The 18,410-nt window shown below is 40.4% G+C and overlaps 1 protein-coding gene across 1 annotated transcript; it reads left to right on the top strand.

Moving 5' to 3' along the window:
* The first annotated feature begins 9,105 nt into the window (after positions 1-9,105).
* On the top strand, positions 9,106-16,909 carry cyld2 (cylindromatosis (turban tumor syndrome) 2). Its single transcript, XM_008410538.2, has 14 exons — positions 9,106-9,258; positions 9,528-9,998; positions 10,224-10,353; positions 11,639-11,886; positions 11,972-12,140; positions 13,707-13,839; positions 13,987-14,091; positions 14,175-14,254; positions 15,052-15,118; positions 15,209-15,341; positions 15,427-15,535; positions 15,613-15,731; positions 15,818-16,022; positions 16,247-16,909. The coding sequence occupies exons 2-14, from the start codon at positions 9,564-9,566 to the stop codon at positions 16,459-16,461; spliced, it is 2,148 nt and encodes a 715-aa protein (XP_008408760.1). The 5' UTR covers positions 9,106-9,258; positions 9,528-9,563; the 3' UTR covers positions 16,462-16,909.
* Positions 16,910-18,410: the final 1,501 nt, after the last annotated feature.

Below are 18,410 nucleotides of genomic sequence, written 5' to 3'. Positions count from 1 at the left end.
TAAGAGTGTATTCTATTGAAATTTAAAGACAAGATAACTTAAAAGCAGTGGTGGAGAAAGTACTCAAAAAATGTACTTAAGTAAAAGTACAAATACACAGACAAAAATGTACTCAAGTAAAAGTCAAAGTACCACATTAACATTTTACTTAAGTAAAAGTAAAAAAGTACTGGTTTTTAAAAATACTTAAGTATTAAAAGTAAAAGTACTTGCTAATGCATTGCCTAATCACTAATATCATTAAGTGTACCGATCATATGATCATATGCCACAGATAAAGCATGTTTTTATTGTGTTTATTCTGTAACATAGTTTAGACTTAGATATGTGATTCTATGCATCATAATTTCAGGGATGGAAACATCTCGTCTCCTGTCCTAACATAACATGAACTTCACTTTCTTTGCCACACATTTATTTTGAAAGAAATCCAACTGGCAGAGGAGGACATGGAACCAAGGAGCCACGTAGCAGAGTTGTAGTCTAGACCACTGAACCCAAGACCAAATCAAAACCAGCACCCCGTGCTACATGACAATAACATTAAGTGCACCTATCAAAACTGCTTCTCAAATTGATCTGAAAGATTCACTTTCCCATAAAAACACCTAGATATTAAATACTTAGAAATAAGTATTGAAATAAATTTAACCAGTGACAATTCAAACTCTTCTTCATTCTGTTTTGCTTTCATCTCTGTGCCACAATCCACAGAGGTCTCCTGCCATCCCTAAAGAAATAACGCCCTGTGCGGTTGCCCATATTGCCAATGTCAGAAATAATAATTGTCTGCACCATTAAACATAGCAATTAACAACCTATGAACACTGTCCAAGGCCATATAAGCAAGAAGTAACCAAGCAGGAGGAGCACCGTGACTGTTCTCATCCTCCCTCCTGCTGCAACGTCTTCCACCATGACAGGTGACGAAAACAAAGAGCAATGAGCATGCTCTGCGTTCTTGTTCTTGTTTTATTTATTCACCAATTAAATATAAAAATATTTTAATGAAATAAAATAGCTACTGCAGTGTACGCAGAGCATTACAAGAACAAAGAACGGCTCTCACTGAGGCTTCAGTACTATAGGACTTAGTCAAGATCCGTCCAGAAGAATCGGATCGTCCATGAATGTCATATTACAATATTGCACTTTGGTCACAGCGTTGTCCCATATCTGCGACATGTCAGTCATCGCAGATGCAACATGTGTCTCAGTCAATACAGCTAGCTTTGCTAGCATCACGTCCACGGAGCTTACCTTTCTTTAAGCTTTCCTTCCAAGTGACGTTAAAAATTGGACAAAGTCCCCACCGTCTGTGAAAGCGAAGCGCTGCTGATTTTACATGTCGCCATATCTTATGATTTATGCAGCGCTTCTGATCGCTCAGAGGAAACCACTGCGCATGTCTTGGAGCTCCGCGTGCGATTAAAGGTGGAGCCGATGGATGACAACAGACACTAAGTCACGTTATTGCTCGGATTTTACGGCGCCACTTTAAATCCCTGAACTTCACATTTTAACGGACAAAAAGAGAAACGCGACTTGGATGTAACGAGTAACGGGACAGTTTTGTAGAAATGTAGTGAAGTAGAAAGTACAGATACTTACTGTAAAATGTAGTGGAGTAAAAGTAGAAAGTATCCATTATTAAATCTACTTAAGTAAAGTACAGATACACGAAAATTGTACTTAAGTACAGTAACGACGTACTTGTACTTCGTTACTTCCCACCACTGCTTAAAAGTGGCCCAGAACTAAAAATAATACATGGTTTTCCAAAACGTGCAAACAAGAAAAGTACCTTACTAATACTACAATATCCATAAGTAAAATAAATGAACTGCTTTGAGAAGTCCACAAATTAGTAACAAGAGTCCACCTGTGTGGATTTTAGTTTAAGTAAAAGTGAAACTATTCAGTAAAACTGTCAGAGGTTTGTTAGGAAACATTAATGAACCAACAGCATATGGATTGGAACTCTATATCGGCAAAGAAGGGGTACAAGCTAGCCAAAGTATTGCAAGAGAGACACTGTATTTAATAACATGTCCATCACAAAAGAGAAAATGACGTTATTTCTTTCGCGAAGTGTTTGGTGAACAACACAAAACACTCTAAAGGAGGAGGTGGTCTCTTCTGTACTGTAACTAACTGGAGTAAAGTTTTTTTGAGATAAGAAGTTTTTTTTTGTTTTGTTTTTTTTCCCCAGAATTCCGAGGGCACTGGAACACAGCACCAGTTCACTCAAATCAAACGGCGGGCTCCGTCTGCGAGCTCTGATTGGCTCTTTAGTCAGAGTGGGCGGGCCTTATGGGAGGGGTTTCTGTTGGCTTGATTCGGTTGAATATTTGAAATACAAAACAACAGTAGAGCAGCACAAGTTCATACTAGTTGAGTTGTGCGGTTTTTGAAGGAGGAATTAGTTGTAGTGAAGACTACCTTCAAGTCAACCCGAGAAGGTAAGAAAACTGCAGTTTTACTGAAACACACGACTTCGTAGACGTAGTGGCTTCAGCGTTTTAACATTTAAACATTAAAAGCTACCCGTCGCCTGTTTAAAGGGATTTTAATCAGGCAGTAGGGAGACATAGCTGTATGTCAACGGAATTGTGAGAATATATACCTAACAAAAGTAGATCCTCTTATCCCATATAGCAACCCTGGTCTGTGATGTTTGTTGATTACAGCTACGTTTTAATTTTAAAATGACTGAAGAAGGGGGGCTTCCATTATTTCGTAGAATAATAATAAGCTCCGCCTCCATTCATCCTGCAACAGATGGACACATAATGTCATTCTGTGGGATTCGCAGCCTTTTCATTGGACATCCTCGTCAGCTGACACAACAGTGGCAGAATTTTAAAAAGCTAACACGCTCTCGGAGCATAGAGAGTAGTTAGTGGTGCTTTGTTTGGTTAAATCATGATGCACTGGTCAACTATATATTTATTTCCCCTTGTTTTCCGCAGTTGTTTTCGTGTGATCACGAGTCCTATTGCAGAATAAAGACAGGAGGAACAACAGGAAGAAATAGACATGCTCAGAAAAATTGCCCGTCTTCTCTTCGGGGGCGAAGAGGAGACCCCGGAAGAAGTCAAGCCTGGAGAAGCAGCTGAGGATGGATGGCTTGTTGTCAATCATCAAGGTAGGAGGAGATTAAAAACATTAAAATCTACTGATATAAAACACTACAAAAGTATTTATACCTCCTGAGAGTTTTTGAACCTTGTGTCCAGCAATAACCACAGAGTTCAGTGTATGTTTTAGGAATTTTATATGGTGGATTAACATTATATAGCACATCATTGTAAAGTGGAAGAAAAATCACTCAAAATACTATAAAGAAAAATAAAAAAGGGAAAGCATGTCAGGTATTTGTATGTGCTAAAAGCACACAGCGGAGTAAAAATACTCCTAAAAGTATTATTTTTTTTACCAAAAAAAGTTACTCAATTAAATGTAACTCAATTAATGTAACTAGTTACTACCCAACACTGAGTTTATGGTTGTAATGTGACAAAATGTGTTAAAGTTAGTATGTATAAATACTGTAATAAGGCTCTGATAGCTGAGGTTTGACATGAATCTTGACTGAATAATAAAGCATTACCATTTTGTTTGAGTGCTTTCAGTTTAGAGTGAGATTGTCTGACTTGTATTTATTTACTTTTTTTGTCTTTTGTTTAAACATAACACAGCGCACCCTTATGTTCTGCATGTCAGCTTGACCACAGAAGGAACCAGGGTAAACAAGAGTGGCATAACATCTTTCTTTGTGTTTTCAGAGGCAGGAGGATGTGAGAAGGAGGATACCCAGCTGGCTGCTGTGCAACAAGCTAACTCTACTTCTCAAGGAGACACGCCTGCAAACACAGAAAAGAGCAGGTGGGACAACAATTTTCACCATTTCTAATTTGAATTAATGAATTCTTGCGTTAATTTTTAAACTCAGTCTCACGTTTCTGTTTTGTTTTTCCCGTTTCTGTCGTGTCTCCGTCCAGCCCATTGCTTGTAGAGCCCACCGCTCCTCCCAGTCGGATCGTGGCTAGCTATGTCTTCCAGCCTAAAGCTGTGGCAGAGCTAAGCCAGGTAACCTCTGCTCAGAAGGCGAAGGCCCGGACAGACCGCCGCCATGTGTCCCGCAACGCCATCCAGCGCCAGAACCATGTTCACCAAGCAGCGCAGCACAACTCCTTCCACCTCCACCAGCCGGGGCATCGCAACCTCGGCCACTGAAGATCAGCTCACACTACGAGGGATGATGAAGATCTGCTTTTACTTTTATACCCATATAAGCACACAGCTTGTTTTTTTGTTGTTTTTTTTACTTTAAAGCACATAATCCTAACTCACTAAGACGCTTGCTATCAAGTAATAGGCAGCTAGATTGTTGTTTTAAACCTATAAAGCACTATTTGTTATAGTAGGAATAAATATGTTCACCTCATGAAATGAGATATACAGTGTTATGCATGCCATTGCATATTTGTGGATGGAGAATCGCAGTCTATATTTGTTTTTTTTCTTGGATATGTTATTGTGTACATGTATGCATTTACACTTTATGTGCTTGTTTTAGAACATTTATTGTAGGGTTAATAAAGTTTTATAGATCTCTGGGACATAAGTTTGCCTTATTAAATCAAAAAGACATTTTTATTTTCTTGGCCTGGCAAAATTTTTGCAAAAAAACTGTATATGGGTCAGTTGGTGTATTTAGCCAAGTTTATTGAGTGGGTGTTTGTACCTTGCAGAAATATGTGCCATAAATGTATCGTTAATTTCACAAATTAATATTTTAAATGAAACGTGAATGACTGAGAACTTGGGATATTTAAGAGTTGAAAAGCACAAAATGTCATGAAAACCATGCAAGAACCACAAATCCACTCCTACATTGAGTCATTTATTATTTGGCAGCTTACCATCACAGTTTCTCCACAGGGTTTCATAAAAGGCGTGGTGTTGGATCATGAGCGATGCATGGCTCTCAGTGAGAAAGTACTTCGGGATCATGGGTCCGGTGTGGATGCAGCTCTCTGCTTGGGTGTTGTGCATCTAAACGTGTCTGGTGTCGGTGGGTATGTGATTGTCTTTCCAAAGATTTGATCCCAAGTGTGAAATATTTGAGCCTAAATCCTCATCAGAGTCTCTGTAGAGGAGTGATGTTGATCCATAAAGCCCATTGGAATCAAACCGAGGTGATCAATTTCCAGGGCTCTGTGCCTAAACCTCTTACAGAGGACGTGGTACAAAATGCTTCTGACATTAAGACATTAATTTAAATGTGTGGATAATGTTTAAGTACTTCAGGTTTAATAGGTTAGCTTGTGAATACAAATTCGTTTTCAGCCAGGGCTATTTGTGGGATGATGTTGTCAGCAGAGTGGCAGATGTAGCAAGAGATGGTTTCAATGTTTGACATAGTCTTGGTGAGTCAAACGTTCCCCTACTTACACCTTACTCTCCGATAAATTGTTTTAATGTAGAGGACATGAATCATTTACTTTGCTTACACAGCCACTGCAATATCAAAGCTAGAAACTGAGAGGCTAGCTGGACGCTTCAGGGACACCTCGGTCAGGCTCTGAGATGTAGGATGCCTGGTTTGGCAGAAGTTCTTGAGGCTGGTCTTGGCACTTTTTACCACAGGGGCATATCGCAAGAGATAGAGGAAGAGGTTAATTCACACCAAAAGGTTCTGTTCAGTGGGTGTAAATAACCATGTTCACTGTCAACACAAAGGTGCAGGCAAATGGAGGAGTTCTGACCAGAGAGGACATCCATAACTACAGTGTAGAGGTGCAGTAACCATTGGAAGGCCAGTACAGTGGTAAAGGGTCCATATTAGGTCAGAGCAAACAGGAGAAAAAGGTATTCACATTTTCTAACCTTCATCCACCATCTTTACATTTTCCTGTAGAACATATAATTCAAGTTTCCCCTTCGCCGTCTGTTGGAGCCGTCCTGATCTCAGCTCTCAATCTCCCAGAGAGTCTCCATCTCTGGGAAAATAATGTCACAAAAAATCAAACTTCCCGCTGGATTGATGAGGTAATGGATTTCACAGGTGATGGAACCTTTTTGTAACTTTTGTCGCTGTGATCGTCAAGGTTTGGAAGAAGCCATCTGTCATCATGGGAGATTTTCGTACCAACCATGTTTGTACGCACTTTGCCAAGTATTTTCTTCAAGTACATTTCTATGTTGTACTCAAAGTGTACAGATGGCAAATGTGGTCCTTTATTTTGGATTAATCAAAGGTCAAAATTTTTTATTTTCATGAGTCAGCTGGCCATGATTTGATCAGAATAAAAATCTAATCTTTGGGATAATCAGGATCAGGAGATGCACAAAGGTTTATCAACTGGAAATTGGAGTATCAACTGAAGACTGTGCAAATTGACCTAGAGCTGATTTTCAAAATGTTCCTCAGACTGAATGTTTATGTAAATAATAATCCATTTGATGACAAGTAATTCAATAATAACTGGGTTGCTCTCTCGTATTTGTTTTCTCAACTTCAAGGTTCTGATAACGGCTTTAACTACAGTTGGTGAACTGGATGATCCCAACTACATCTCTTCAGTGACTGACCTTCTTTCTGCAATGATTAGGTAAAACACATAGTTTGTCTTTTTCATTTGGACTGAAGCTGTCAGTCTTTTGACTGACAATACACCCGGCCAGACAACTTCTAGGCCTTTATCTCTGATGATATTGGTCAAAAGACAATGGCATGGGCAGATTGCCAATTGATCATTCAGCAGCAGAAACCAAGTGTGCAAAGTCAAATGTCCGCATGGATTTAGTTTTCTGCAGTAAAAGTCAAGTTTAGGAACTGAAGAAAAGGATGCCTCATGCCTCCACCTCCACTATCTGCCCTTTCCCAAATGAACAGCTGACCGGACAAGTCGTAGTGATGGGACCAGATGACCTCATGGTGTCTGTCGCAAGGTTATGGTGTGTCAGCCGACGCTCTGATGTTGATCAAACCATACAGGATATGTACAGTATGAGCTGCAGGGCATTGTGACATTTTTCTCTTGTTTGTCACCTTGACAATCTTGCTGATTATGAATACTTTTTAATGGTATTGTAAAGGCTTTGTTGCTATTTCCTGCTCTCAATAAAATCACCAGGACTGTCTGTTGAGAGTAATTACTTTCAACCACAAGAAGACAAACTTGTAAATTCGCATTGTGTAGCAGGAACTTGTTGCATGTGACTCTTTTACACTTTTCGGGAACTAATTTGTGATAAAAATTTGATCCCAGTCCTTGTTAAGGAGACGGGGCCCCTATGTGTGCTCATATTGAAGTAGATAAGGGCCCTTATGTAAAACTGATCTGCAGTCAAGATTCTGTCACACATGCATGCTGACTGCGTCATAAGAAAAAAAAACAGCTGTCATCCTTACTTTCTGACATTTCTCTTTTTAATTTATGTAGAAGAAAACCGGGGCTGCACAGTGGCGCAGTTGGTAGAGCTGTTGCCTTGCAGCAAGAAGGTTCTGGGTTCGATTCCCGGCTCGGTCTTTCTGCATGGAGTTTGCATGTTCTCCCTGTGCATGCGTGGGTTTTCTCCGGGTACTCCGGTTTCCTCCCACAATCCAAAAACATGACTGTCAGGTTAATTGGCCTCTCCAAATTGCCCCTAGTGTGAGTGTGTGTGTGCATGTCCAGGGTGAAGCCCGCCTCTCGCCTGGAACGTTAGCTGGAGATAGGCTCCAGCAACCCTCCCAAGCCCACTAAGGGACAAGGGTGTAAAGAAAATGGATGGAAACCAGCTGAGAGTTTCAGTTTCAACTCGTACGCTAGATCTAGTAACATTGTGGTCCTGAAAAGAAAACAAGTTATGTAATATGATGGAATCTCAGAAACATGTCTCTACATGTGTTCACAGATCGAGGACAACAAGGGATGCAAGAATATTCAGGAATATACAGCCTAAAGAGATATTTATACCCAGATGCTTATTGATACAAACAAGAGAGAAAATGTCAGAGTACAAATGTCAGAGTACATTCAAATGATCTCATGCGAGAAAACTTTGTCATAAATAATTTCACAGGAGCTGAAATCAGTTTCAGCATTGATCTTTGTCCTCTTCAATATTGTTGTTTTAATTCTTAAAAAAAACTGATGTACATGTAACCCAGGCTTACTTTTGTATGACTGAGAAAAACAAATAGCAGTTTTCTTGATTTTTTTAACTCTGTTTTTGTCAGTGCTGGGCTAATACAGTGTTTAGGTTGTTTTTTTTGTTGCTTCTTTAAGAATTGCATACTGTGTTCATAAATTAACACCAGGCACACTCCTAGAAGACCCAAGTTACTTCTTGACTTTGATTGTTGCCTAGATAATCTTTGAAACAGATAATCCAGCATATTAATTCTCTGTCAACAAATAGTGGCTGTCCTTGGACATCTATGGAGCATTAAATATCAGAAACTTTGCAAGAAATGTTAATCCACTCTGAATAAGGATTCTGTTTAGTAACTTTCATACTTTTTCTTTTGCCGATTAATAATGCTATCTCTTGCATATCTCAGTCTTCAATAGCCGTGGAGTCCCAAATGTTAGTGGCCCAATCTCCTTTATCTCGCTCTGAGCTATATCATTTAGTAGAGCCACAGCCCACATGGGCCCTACATGGGCCCTACATGGTGGTGGGCCCACATGAGTTTGTCCATTTATGGCCCATGTAGGCTGTGGCCCTACATGGACAAACCCATGTGGGGCCACCGTGGAACCCACGGACAAACCCACCTTGGGTAGAGCAGCAGGTGGGCCATGTGGCCCACCAGCAGGCCTTTTTTCCCCCACATGGGGCCCACCTAGGCATGCTAGCAGGGTTGTAAGGACATGAATAAAAGCTGATGTTTATTAGATCTAACACGGATTCAACCAAGCGCCTAATAAACGTCCTCAGAAAGCAACAGAGTCTAATGACGAGGAAAACGATCCCTGTCGGTCCACATTCAAGTGATATTTGTGGTTGAACGTTATCGCCACTCATTCCTCAACTGCTGCTTGTCAGGGAGGGACTATTTTTTTCTCTAACGTGATAACCGCTGTGGGCGGAGAGTTGAAAGCTCTGGAAGGAGGTGTTGGTTACATGCTGGCCAGCAGTAATAATAATAGTTACCTCCTCCTCGGCAGGAGTCAGGAGGAAGTGTAGCGTCGCGTCTGGATTTACCTGGAGTGAGACGATTTAATCCGCCGAACTCACCTGGACTAATGCAAACTGGCAGTAAGTAAAAGTCACTTTCAAAGTTAAACCTTAACTCTTCACTGAGCTGTTTTCGTTTAATAAAGGCTACTATAGTCCTGTCAAACCAGCTATTGTGAGGATTTAAAGGGAACTTTTAAAGCTCGTACTTCCGCGTGAACGTCTTTTAATTGGCTAACAACTTGTTAAGTGGGGGATTATCGGGAAACAAAATGATGTAATAGACGGTCAGGATCCTGTAACGTCGCTGTATTTCCATGTCTGAACTGCTTCCTTGAACTCTCGTCCAGATCCAACCTTCCTTATCACGACCTGACGGGAGCACCATGGAGCCCAAAGCAGCGAGCAAGGACCGGTTCTTCATAGTCATCCGCGGGAAGTCGCGGAGAGGCTTCTGCCGCGGCTGCATCGGTCGCGTGGAGACGGAGACGGGGCGCGGGGAGCTGACGGGGCTCATGTACGGCTGCAGTTCCAACGCCGGGAGCCCCAAGAACGGGGGCTCGGTGAGGACGGAGGACGCGTACCCCCTGACCCGACACCAGGCCCAGCTGCTGCTCTACATCTCCAGCCCCAGCAGACGCCTGGAGATACTGTGCAACCCGCAGCTCTTCTTGGCCATCTGCGAGCTGACCCCGGGCGACCTGGTGGTGATCAGGTACAAGAAGGGTCACGTCCCCGGGGTGGTGAAGAACCTGATGCAGATCGGAAAGAAGGAGAGCAAGGACGACCTCAACATGCTGGGCTTCGAGGTGGAATTTGTGGTGAGTTTGTCTGCTTTTCTTTTCCTTCAATTAACGCACAAATTGATCCTCAGTTGCATGTTGATGAGCAAATAATCCCTTATGGTCTTTCCAAAATTGTCCAAAGATTATCAGCAAGATTGAGTTGTTTGGAGAACGTCACATGCAAGCATGCTTGATCTTAAGATCTGTGTACTTAAAGCTGTTTGCTTTCCAGTAACTGCTTGTTCTCTGTTTCTGCCAAAGGACTCCGAAGACAACTTGTCGCCCAAACAACTTGGACCGCTTCCCATTTTCAGTGCTTCAGATATCATCCAGGTGGTCCCGTCTTACTCCGTCCCCCTGGGACTGCAGTACAGAGACATCAAAAGAGACGGTGAGTTCAAGTCGACCTGAACTGAAAATGTCAAAACATCTTCCAGCAGGCCGTTCTTTAAAGAATCTCCGCTCTGAAAGTATCGGGCTTTGATCAAGGACTTGTGATACCTAAAGGGATGGGGGGCGGGGGGTGCAGGCAAGGCGCTCATGTACGACTTGTCACACGTACAGCCAGAAAGACCGGTGCTGTCGCTCTGGAATGTATGACAGTAGATTTTGTCACATGATCTTGCATTTCTTTGCAGTTGGCGCTCATGAAACTGTCTACATACTTTCACTGGAGGCGTGTAGATACAGTGCCTTGCAAAAACACTCACATCCCTTGAACATTTCTTTGCGTTTTGTGACACACAAACTTTTGGGAATTTTAACCTTTTTCGTCAACCTTCGTGAACTCAGCTGTCCTATTGGAGGCCTCAGTAGTGAGGGAACTATTTCAGCCTTCATGATGCTAGCTGCATTTAGCATCATGAAGGCTGAAGAACATACCAGACAGGTCAGAGTGTGCGTTGCAGTAGGGCTGATCATAAAACTATCTCAGCACTGCAAAAACACAAAATATGACGTATTTTTCTCCAGTATTTAGTACAAATACCTTAATATACTTGAAATACAACAAAACTAACTTACAAGTAACTTTTTGGCAAGACGTAAGAGCCTGTTTTAAGTCAGTAATTCCTATTCCAACAAGACAATTTTTCTATGTTACAAGTAGGCTACTTAAAAAAAAATCAAGATGAAGGAGTAATTGACTTAAAACAAGCTCCTATATCTTTGCTAAAAAACTAATTGTAAGTTTTTGTCTTTTCATGTAGATATTTGCACAAGAAATGTAGGCAAAAAATACTTGGTAAGATTTTGTGTTTTTTTTGTTTGTTTTTTTAGCAGTGATCCTTTGAGGGTCTCATAGGTACAAAAGTAGAAGTTTTTGGTCTACACTGTAAAAACACAATTTGTGGCACTACACATATTCCTGAAAACACTAAAACACCAATCATGAAACATGGCTCTTCTTCCACTTCATCATCGTGTTTCACTTTATTTTGGCCTTCTGCATAAAATCCTGGTGAAATATTTTAAAGCTTGTGACTTTGGAGATAAAATGTAGAGAAAAAAAACTTCTGGGGATGTGAACGCATACGCAGGACATCACACTTACGGTGCCATGTTGGCTGGCAGTGTGTCGAGACGCCATGTGATCAGCCTGGAAGTTGAAAATAAAAAGGAGTGTCATGACGCTTTCCCTTTCCTCTCACTCACACACATGTCATACCTCTCTGCAGGCTCAACTGGGAAAGTGGTGATGCGCATCAACTCCATGCCAAGTACCGGGACGAGCAGAAGACAAGTCACCAAAAGCCAATCAGAGCGAAGCGTCGCTCCAGGCCGGACGCAGAGCGAGCCTCCCGTCCCTCTAGAGGTCGGCTCACTGGTGGAGGTCGTCAATAACGCAGGGGTCGCGGTGTACGGAGTGATCCGGTGGTTGGGAATCCCAGAGGGGAAGCCGGAGACGTGGGCCGGGGTGGAGCTGGTGGGAGATTCAAAGTTTGTGTAAATGTCCTTCTAGTTTTGTTGCAAAGGGCGATTGTGCTCATTTTAGTATGATGTGGTGGCAGGATTATGAAGTGGTGGGCTGCTCTGACGGGGTGTACAAAGATCAGCGGTACTTCACCTGCAAGGAGAACTGCGCTTTGTTTGTTCCCATCACAAAATGCAGCCCAGACAGCCGGTTCCTCTGCTCCTTCACAGAGACGGAGACGTTCAACACCACAGAAATCCCTCCAGGTTTGATATTTTGCTTCCAGTTATGCACACACTACTGAAACTACACACGTGTGTACATTTCTATTGTAAATCTGGAGATGTACGACAGGGCGGCCATGTTATGGAAAATTATAGTTGCTGTTCTAAATGCAAGCAGCCGCAAAGGAGTATGTAACGCTAGGCCTGTCGCAATAAATCAGTTAATCGCATCATGAAGTAAAACAAACTCAGTAATTTTCATTTGCATAATTTTTTTGTTTTTCTCTGTCTAGCAAAAACTGGGTGAGAAAATTCTTCAGTCTGCTGATTTGGTCTCAGCTAGTCCTTTGTTCTTGAAGGACAATTTTGTTTAATTCATTTATTTGAAGTTTTTGTTTATTTATTTTAGATATTTCAAATATCTTCCAATTTCAATGTTAAATGTTCATTAGTATTTAATGTTTGTTGATCTTGGAGAGTATTTGCATTATTATGCTATGGCTCTGACTTTGCTTGAAAATGGTCTCAAAACAACATTATCATTTATTGCAATAACTTTATCATCCAGTATCTGGTTTTATCATGACCGGCCAATGTAAGACTACAATATGTAATAATGTAATAAAATCAAAGTTGAATATGTAATAAAACAAAATTAAGACTGTATTATGCAGAATTAGACTCAAAATGTAATAAAATTCTCAAACGCATTTTTAATTGTTTTGGCACACATTCTGGCTAAGAGTCTGAAAAGTGACTTGAAAGTTTGGCTTTCATTGATCAAAGTTTCAATTTAAATGCTTGTAGGATCTGTAACATGATTATTAGAAGTATATTGATTAGGATGAACACAAACAGATTGTGATTTTATTACTCAATGCACCTTCATTTTAAATGATCATGTCTAAGAAAAAAAAAAGACCTACTTCCACATTTTGTAACAAAATGTAATGATGTTATGCGGCTGAAAGTATTTCTGTAGTGTTTCAGAATGTTATTACATTTTGCATTGATTATTATTATTATTACATAATGCGGTTTTAATTATGTTTAATTATGTTTTGAAGCGCAATTATGTTACATTATTACATAATGCAGTTTTAATTACGTTTTATGACATACCGCGGTGGTGTTGCATAATGCGGCGTTAGTGCTTTCACTGCAATAAACGAGTAGCTGTTTAATTTCCATGTGCCATGCGTTGACGTTGTGCATGCAGGCAGCATATTTTGCGAAGGCTGGGAGTGTGAGGCGTGCTGCGACGGTCACGATGAGGTGAAGGAAATGTGTCGTTTCGCTTCGCTTGTTGCAAACGCACGTCAAAAATTATTGCTGAAAAACTTGTTGCGTGTTTGCCGGACCTTATCTGCAGCATAAAACAGTAGAATGGCCAGAATGCAGACTGAACAGCTTATCAGGGAGTCATTACGAAGAAAAGTGCTTACTTAAAGATCCTGTGGATCGTACAACTTGTCAGTAACTTTACAGCTGTTTTTAATCTTCCCTGATTTTTTCTTTTTTTTTTTTTTTGCATTGAAGTTGGTAAAAATTAAATAAACTTGACTGATTTTCACAGACTCCATTTTTTTGTGTGTGTTTTCTTTCCAGTTCCTGCGTATGAAGAGTCGGAGGAAGATGCACCGCCTGTCCCTGAATCAGAAGCAGCCTCGCTGTTCGTGGGGAAGATGAAGGGCATACAGGGTCATATCAACTCGTGCTACCTGGATGCTACACTTTTCAGGTAAAAAAAACTCCATAAAACAATTTGATTTAATTTCTAAAGACGCCAAGATTCACTTTATCGTTATTTTTTCAACTGAAGTCTCTGCACAGGTAAATTAGTGCTTGGAAAAATGCAGAATTTAAGAGATGTATTTCTTTATCTCAGTTTGTTTAGTTCATCTGTGACTGTGGATGCCATCTGCAACAAACCGGCTGACAAAGAGCGACCAATAACCTGCATCCTGAAATCCATAGTCAATCGGTTGCGCAGGTAAAACGCAGGTTTGACATTTTTCAGCATGACATGCTTTTGTCTTATAAGAGACATTTCTAAACTCTTTCCACTCCTCGCAGACAAGGCTTTGTGCCTGCACAGAGTGTGATGAACTTCCGGAAGAAACTCGGCTGCGAGACCTTCAGCAAAAACGAAAAAGGTGCATGCTGCAGCAAATCCAGAGCCTTACAAGGGCATTCTTAGTGTTTTTAAAAAAATATCTTCAAAAGCAATTCTGAAAAAGTACGGCAGGCATTTGTATTATACTCCAATACGACTAAATGATCTCTCTGTGTGGTGGAGAACGAACACTGCACAGTCAACAATAGTTCAGGTTTATTAAAAAGAGATATAATTTGAGAAGGTTGAAGATAAAAAAACCCCTCAGAACTAAACAAATAAAACCAAAGAGAGTACATCAATTTTTACTTTAAATAAAATAATCAAATATAATATTTTATCAAGGTATGATGAAGTACATTGACTCATTAACAAAGATAATGTTTTCTTTATTATCTCTTTATATATAGACATTTATTGCCTGTTTTGTGTTTAAGGGTGAATCTGTATAGATGATTGATGTTTAGTTACTTATGCTAAAGCAAATTAACTTTTGAGAGAAGGGATAGAAGATATAAGATTTTTTCCTTCCAACTACTCCTTTACATAATAATAATAATAATAATAATGTGCATAAATGTAAGTTGTTATATTTGCAAAGCCTGAAGACATGATTTAAAAAAAGACGGCTTTAATCTCAGCAAAAGATGCAGTCTACTGTTATGTAGAGCTCGTTATGTATTAAGTGCTTGACGTGTTACATAAATTCCCAATAAAATATACTATTGTGTAGTGAAAAAAAGTTAAATAAATTCTTTTGCAAGTCAGAGTGTGAACAGTTCTATGAGTCTTAAGTCGTTAACGGTGGTTTTCTTTCCTGCTTTGCCCCAAAATCAGATCCTGAGGAGTTCATTTCAGTGCTGTTTCAGAAGGTGCTCTGCATCAAGCCCCTGCTGAAGCTCCGGTAGGTTGCCATGACGCCCAGCTTACAGTGCATACTTGGCATACGCCATATTTCTCGTAGTAAAGTTACAGAACGCTCGTGCCTCCAAAGGTCGGAGGGAGGAAACTCTCACGGAGCCTACACACTCCAGATCTTCCTGGAAAAGGAGCAGATGGGCCAGACGCCCACCGTCCAAAAGCTGCTGGACACGTCCTGCATGTCGGGCGACATCAAATTCGAAACGGTGAGAAAACGTATCCTAAAGGAGTTTATCAAAGCTTTCTTTTCATGTTTAATCTTTAAAAAAAAAAATCCTTTCCCTCCCTCAGATGCCGTCTTGCCTCATAATCCAGATGCCAAGGTGTGGAAGCAAGTACAAGATGTTTTCTCACATCATTCCATCCACTGAGCTGGACGTCACAGATCTCCTGTTCAACTGTGAGGGTCTTTTTGTTTGTTTCTTTCATTCATTTGTGAAAACGCGCTCACGGATCGTTTGCCTTTTCACCCGACAGCTCCAAGGGAATGTTTCATCTGCGGACAGATGGCAAAGTTCGAGTGTGTCCAGTGTTTGCCAGACCACAAACTGCAACCAGGAAGAATCAAGCAGTACTGCAGCACCTGCAACACCCAGGTAGGCATGGAAACCATGTCAAAAGAGTAATCCACTCACCAGACTTAGAGAGTAGAATATTTAACTCTTGATGACGTTTTCTGCAGGTACACACCCATCGGTCGCGGTGTAGCCACTCTCCCCAGGCGCTGACTGTGCCTGAAGGTGTAGCCGCCGACTCTCCTCTGCCGAGGCGCACCATGCAGCTGTTTGGTGTGCTTTGCATTCAGACCAGCCACTTTGTGTCCTTTGTCAAGTACGGCCCTGATTCCCACTCATGGCTCTTCTTTGACAGCATGGCGGACAGACATGGTGAGCTGCTTTGTTTTTGTTTAACTTTACCCAAGAAAAAAGTTTGTGCAACAGAAGGCCTCGTTTTTTTGTTTTAGCTCCTCCTGACTGGAGTATTTTTGCTTTAACTCAGCCTTGACCGTAACCGATAAAGAAGTCGAGAGCAAATCTGACGTCTTCCAGCTTGGCCTTTTTATCTCGTTTCAAGCTGATCACTAATCTTGAGGTCGCTCTCCTTGTCGCAGGCGACGACGAGAAGGGCTACAGTGTTCCCGAGGTCCGAGCTTGTCCTGAGCTCGGCGACTTTCTGGGCCAACCGGAGGAGGAGCTGACCCGGGCGAACCCGGCTCTCGCACCAGAGCTGGTCTGCAGGCTCCTGTGCGACTCCTACATGTATTTATACCACAGCCCAAAATGTCAGTCTCGAAGCCAAGCGACGGAGAACCGTAGTTCTGTCTGAGCGTAAGAACGCCGTGTTCCACAACAACAGCCTAATCGGCTTTTATGCACTTTATTGCATCCAGGCAGCAGGAACTGAAATGGATGCTTGGAACTTCATTGAAGATGGAAAATGCAGTTCAGATGTTTGAACTTAATAAATAGGTCATGCTCGAAGCTGATGTGGATTTTTGTTTGAGATGAAGTGAGCTCTTAAAGTCACAGAGCAGAGTGATATGTTTCTAAAAGCTTTGTTTTTACCTGTTAAATGTGTCAAAGTTGTACTTTTTATCAGTAAAGATGTCTGGAAAAGTTTGTTTCAGGCAATTGAATCACTTAAGTGGCATCTTCTAATGGCACCTCATGTTATGTTACCGGAAGATAATTGTACTTACTGCTGTTTTTTTGTTTTTGTTCACAAATGTACATAAGTGAGTATAAAACTCTTATTAAAATTTGAACTTCTTCAATTAAGACTCCTTGTCTTTCAAACAAAATCCAAGCAGGTACAGTATAGAAGTATTCCAGAATGTATTAATCTCACTTAAAAAGCACTTTACATATTACAGAATGAAAAATTAGTGTTTCACTGCTGTAGAATTATAGTGCAAATCGTAAGAGTTTTTTTTTTTTTTGGGAGAATCGGAACATCTTTAACTCATCCTAGCAGCCCTCTGCCTCCCTCTTGTGGACAAAATAATGTTTGCAAGACCGATTATTACCACATTAACTGTCGTTTAGTATTTTAAACCAGTGCTAATCATGATTCTACAGTCAAATGTCGTTTAGTTTCAGCCCAGTTTGCTAGAAACGTATTTAAAGATCGTCAAGGTTTTGTTTTTAAATGCTTTGTTAAAAAAAATAAAATAAAGAAACAAGGCATTGTCATCAACCTCTTTCATGGGCTTGACAAGGTCAGACACACCTAAATACACAACACCCGGGCATGGTTATTACTCATAGCAGTAACTGTACCAGTCAGAAGTTTACATTTACTCATCACTATGAAAAATAATAATAAAGCTTAAAACTTTGTTTATAAATTCAATCATGCACATGCAGCCCTGATTAAAATTTGGGAAAATCTTCCTTCTTAGAGAAGCTGCATGCTTGTTTGCTTTATGTGGTCATAAAGCAAACATGCCTAGGTATCAAGCATAATCCTAGCTTAATACCTGAGCAGCATTCTTTTTCCACAAATAATGAATTTAAATTGATTTCCTGGCAATGGCCTCGCTTTTAAAAATAATTCACATTTTTAATGAGAGCACATTTTTCATTAGATTAATGCTGCAGTTCCAGCTACATTCCAGTGGCATCCCAGTTTTAACCATCTGCTGTTTGATCTGGGGTGAATTTAAAGAGATCTATTTATATATTACTTCACCTACTTTTTGATGCAAACAGACCCTTAGCAGGATGCTACCACCACTGTGCCAGACAGTGGGCAGTGGCACGTTATGAGGTTGGAAAGCTTCAGTGTGACTTTTCTAAACATTTGTCATTACATTTTCCCTGCAGCTCAATTTTTTATAACATCTGACCATAAGCCTAGCACACATCAAAACTGGCTTTGGAATAGAAATAGTGAGAAAACATACATTTCTGGAAAGCATATGGGGTTTAAAATATATACACTGCTCAAAAAAATAAAGGGAACACTTTAACATTTAAGTGAACACTGAAGTGTTCCCTTTATTTTTTTGAGCAGTATATTTGGACATGTGTTAATTTGAACTAATGTTAGTTAGACAAAATCTACATTATTTTCACTGTGTAAACCCAATTCTTTTCTTTTTTCTTTTTCTTTTAAAATTATTGTATGTTGTAAGTTGCATGTCACATCTGATCATCTTAGCTTGCAAAAACAAATCCAAAAGTATCAAATCAAAATATTATAAAATGAAATCTTTATAAACTTCTGACCTGCGCCATACATCAAGAACATTTTAAATTTGCGGTTGGCATTTT

Source organism: Poecilia reticulata, linkage group LG5, assembly GCF_000633615.1.
Source record: "Poecilia reticulata strain Guanapo linkage group LG5, Guppy_female_1.0+MT, whole genome shotgun sequence".
Taxonomy (NCBI): domain Eukaryota; kingdom Metazoa; phylum Chordata; class Actinopteri; order Cyprinodontiformes; family Poeciliidae; genus Poecilia; species Poecilia reticulata.
Note: the sequence above shows the minus strand (reverse complement) of the source record. Positions and strands in the feature narration are given on the sequence as shown.

Coding starts and splice junctions, on each gene's coding strand:
- cyld2 (XM_008410538.2), top strand. CDS start 9,564: ATGGAGCCCAAAGCAGCGAGCAAGGACCGGTTCTTCATAGTCATCCGC. Junction 12,141..13,706: donor CACCACAGAAATCCCTCCAG/GTTTGATATTTT, acceptor TTTTCTTTCCAG/TTCCTGCGTATGAAGAGTCG. Junction 13,840..13,986: donor CTGGATGCTACACTTTTCAG/GTAAAAAAAACT, acceptor TCTTTATCTCAG/TTTGTTTAGTTCATCTGTGA.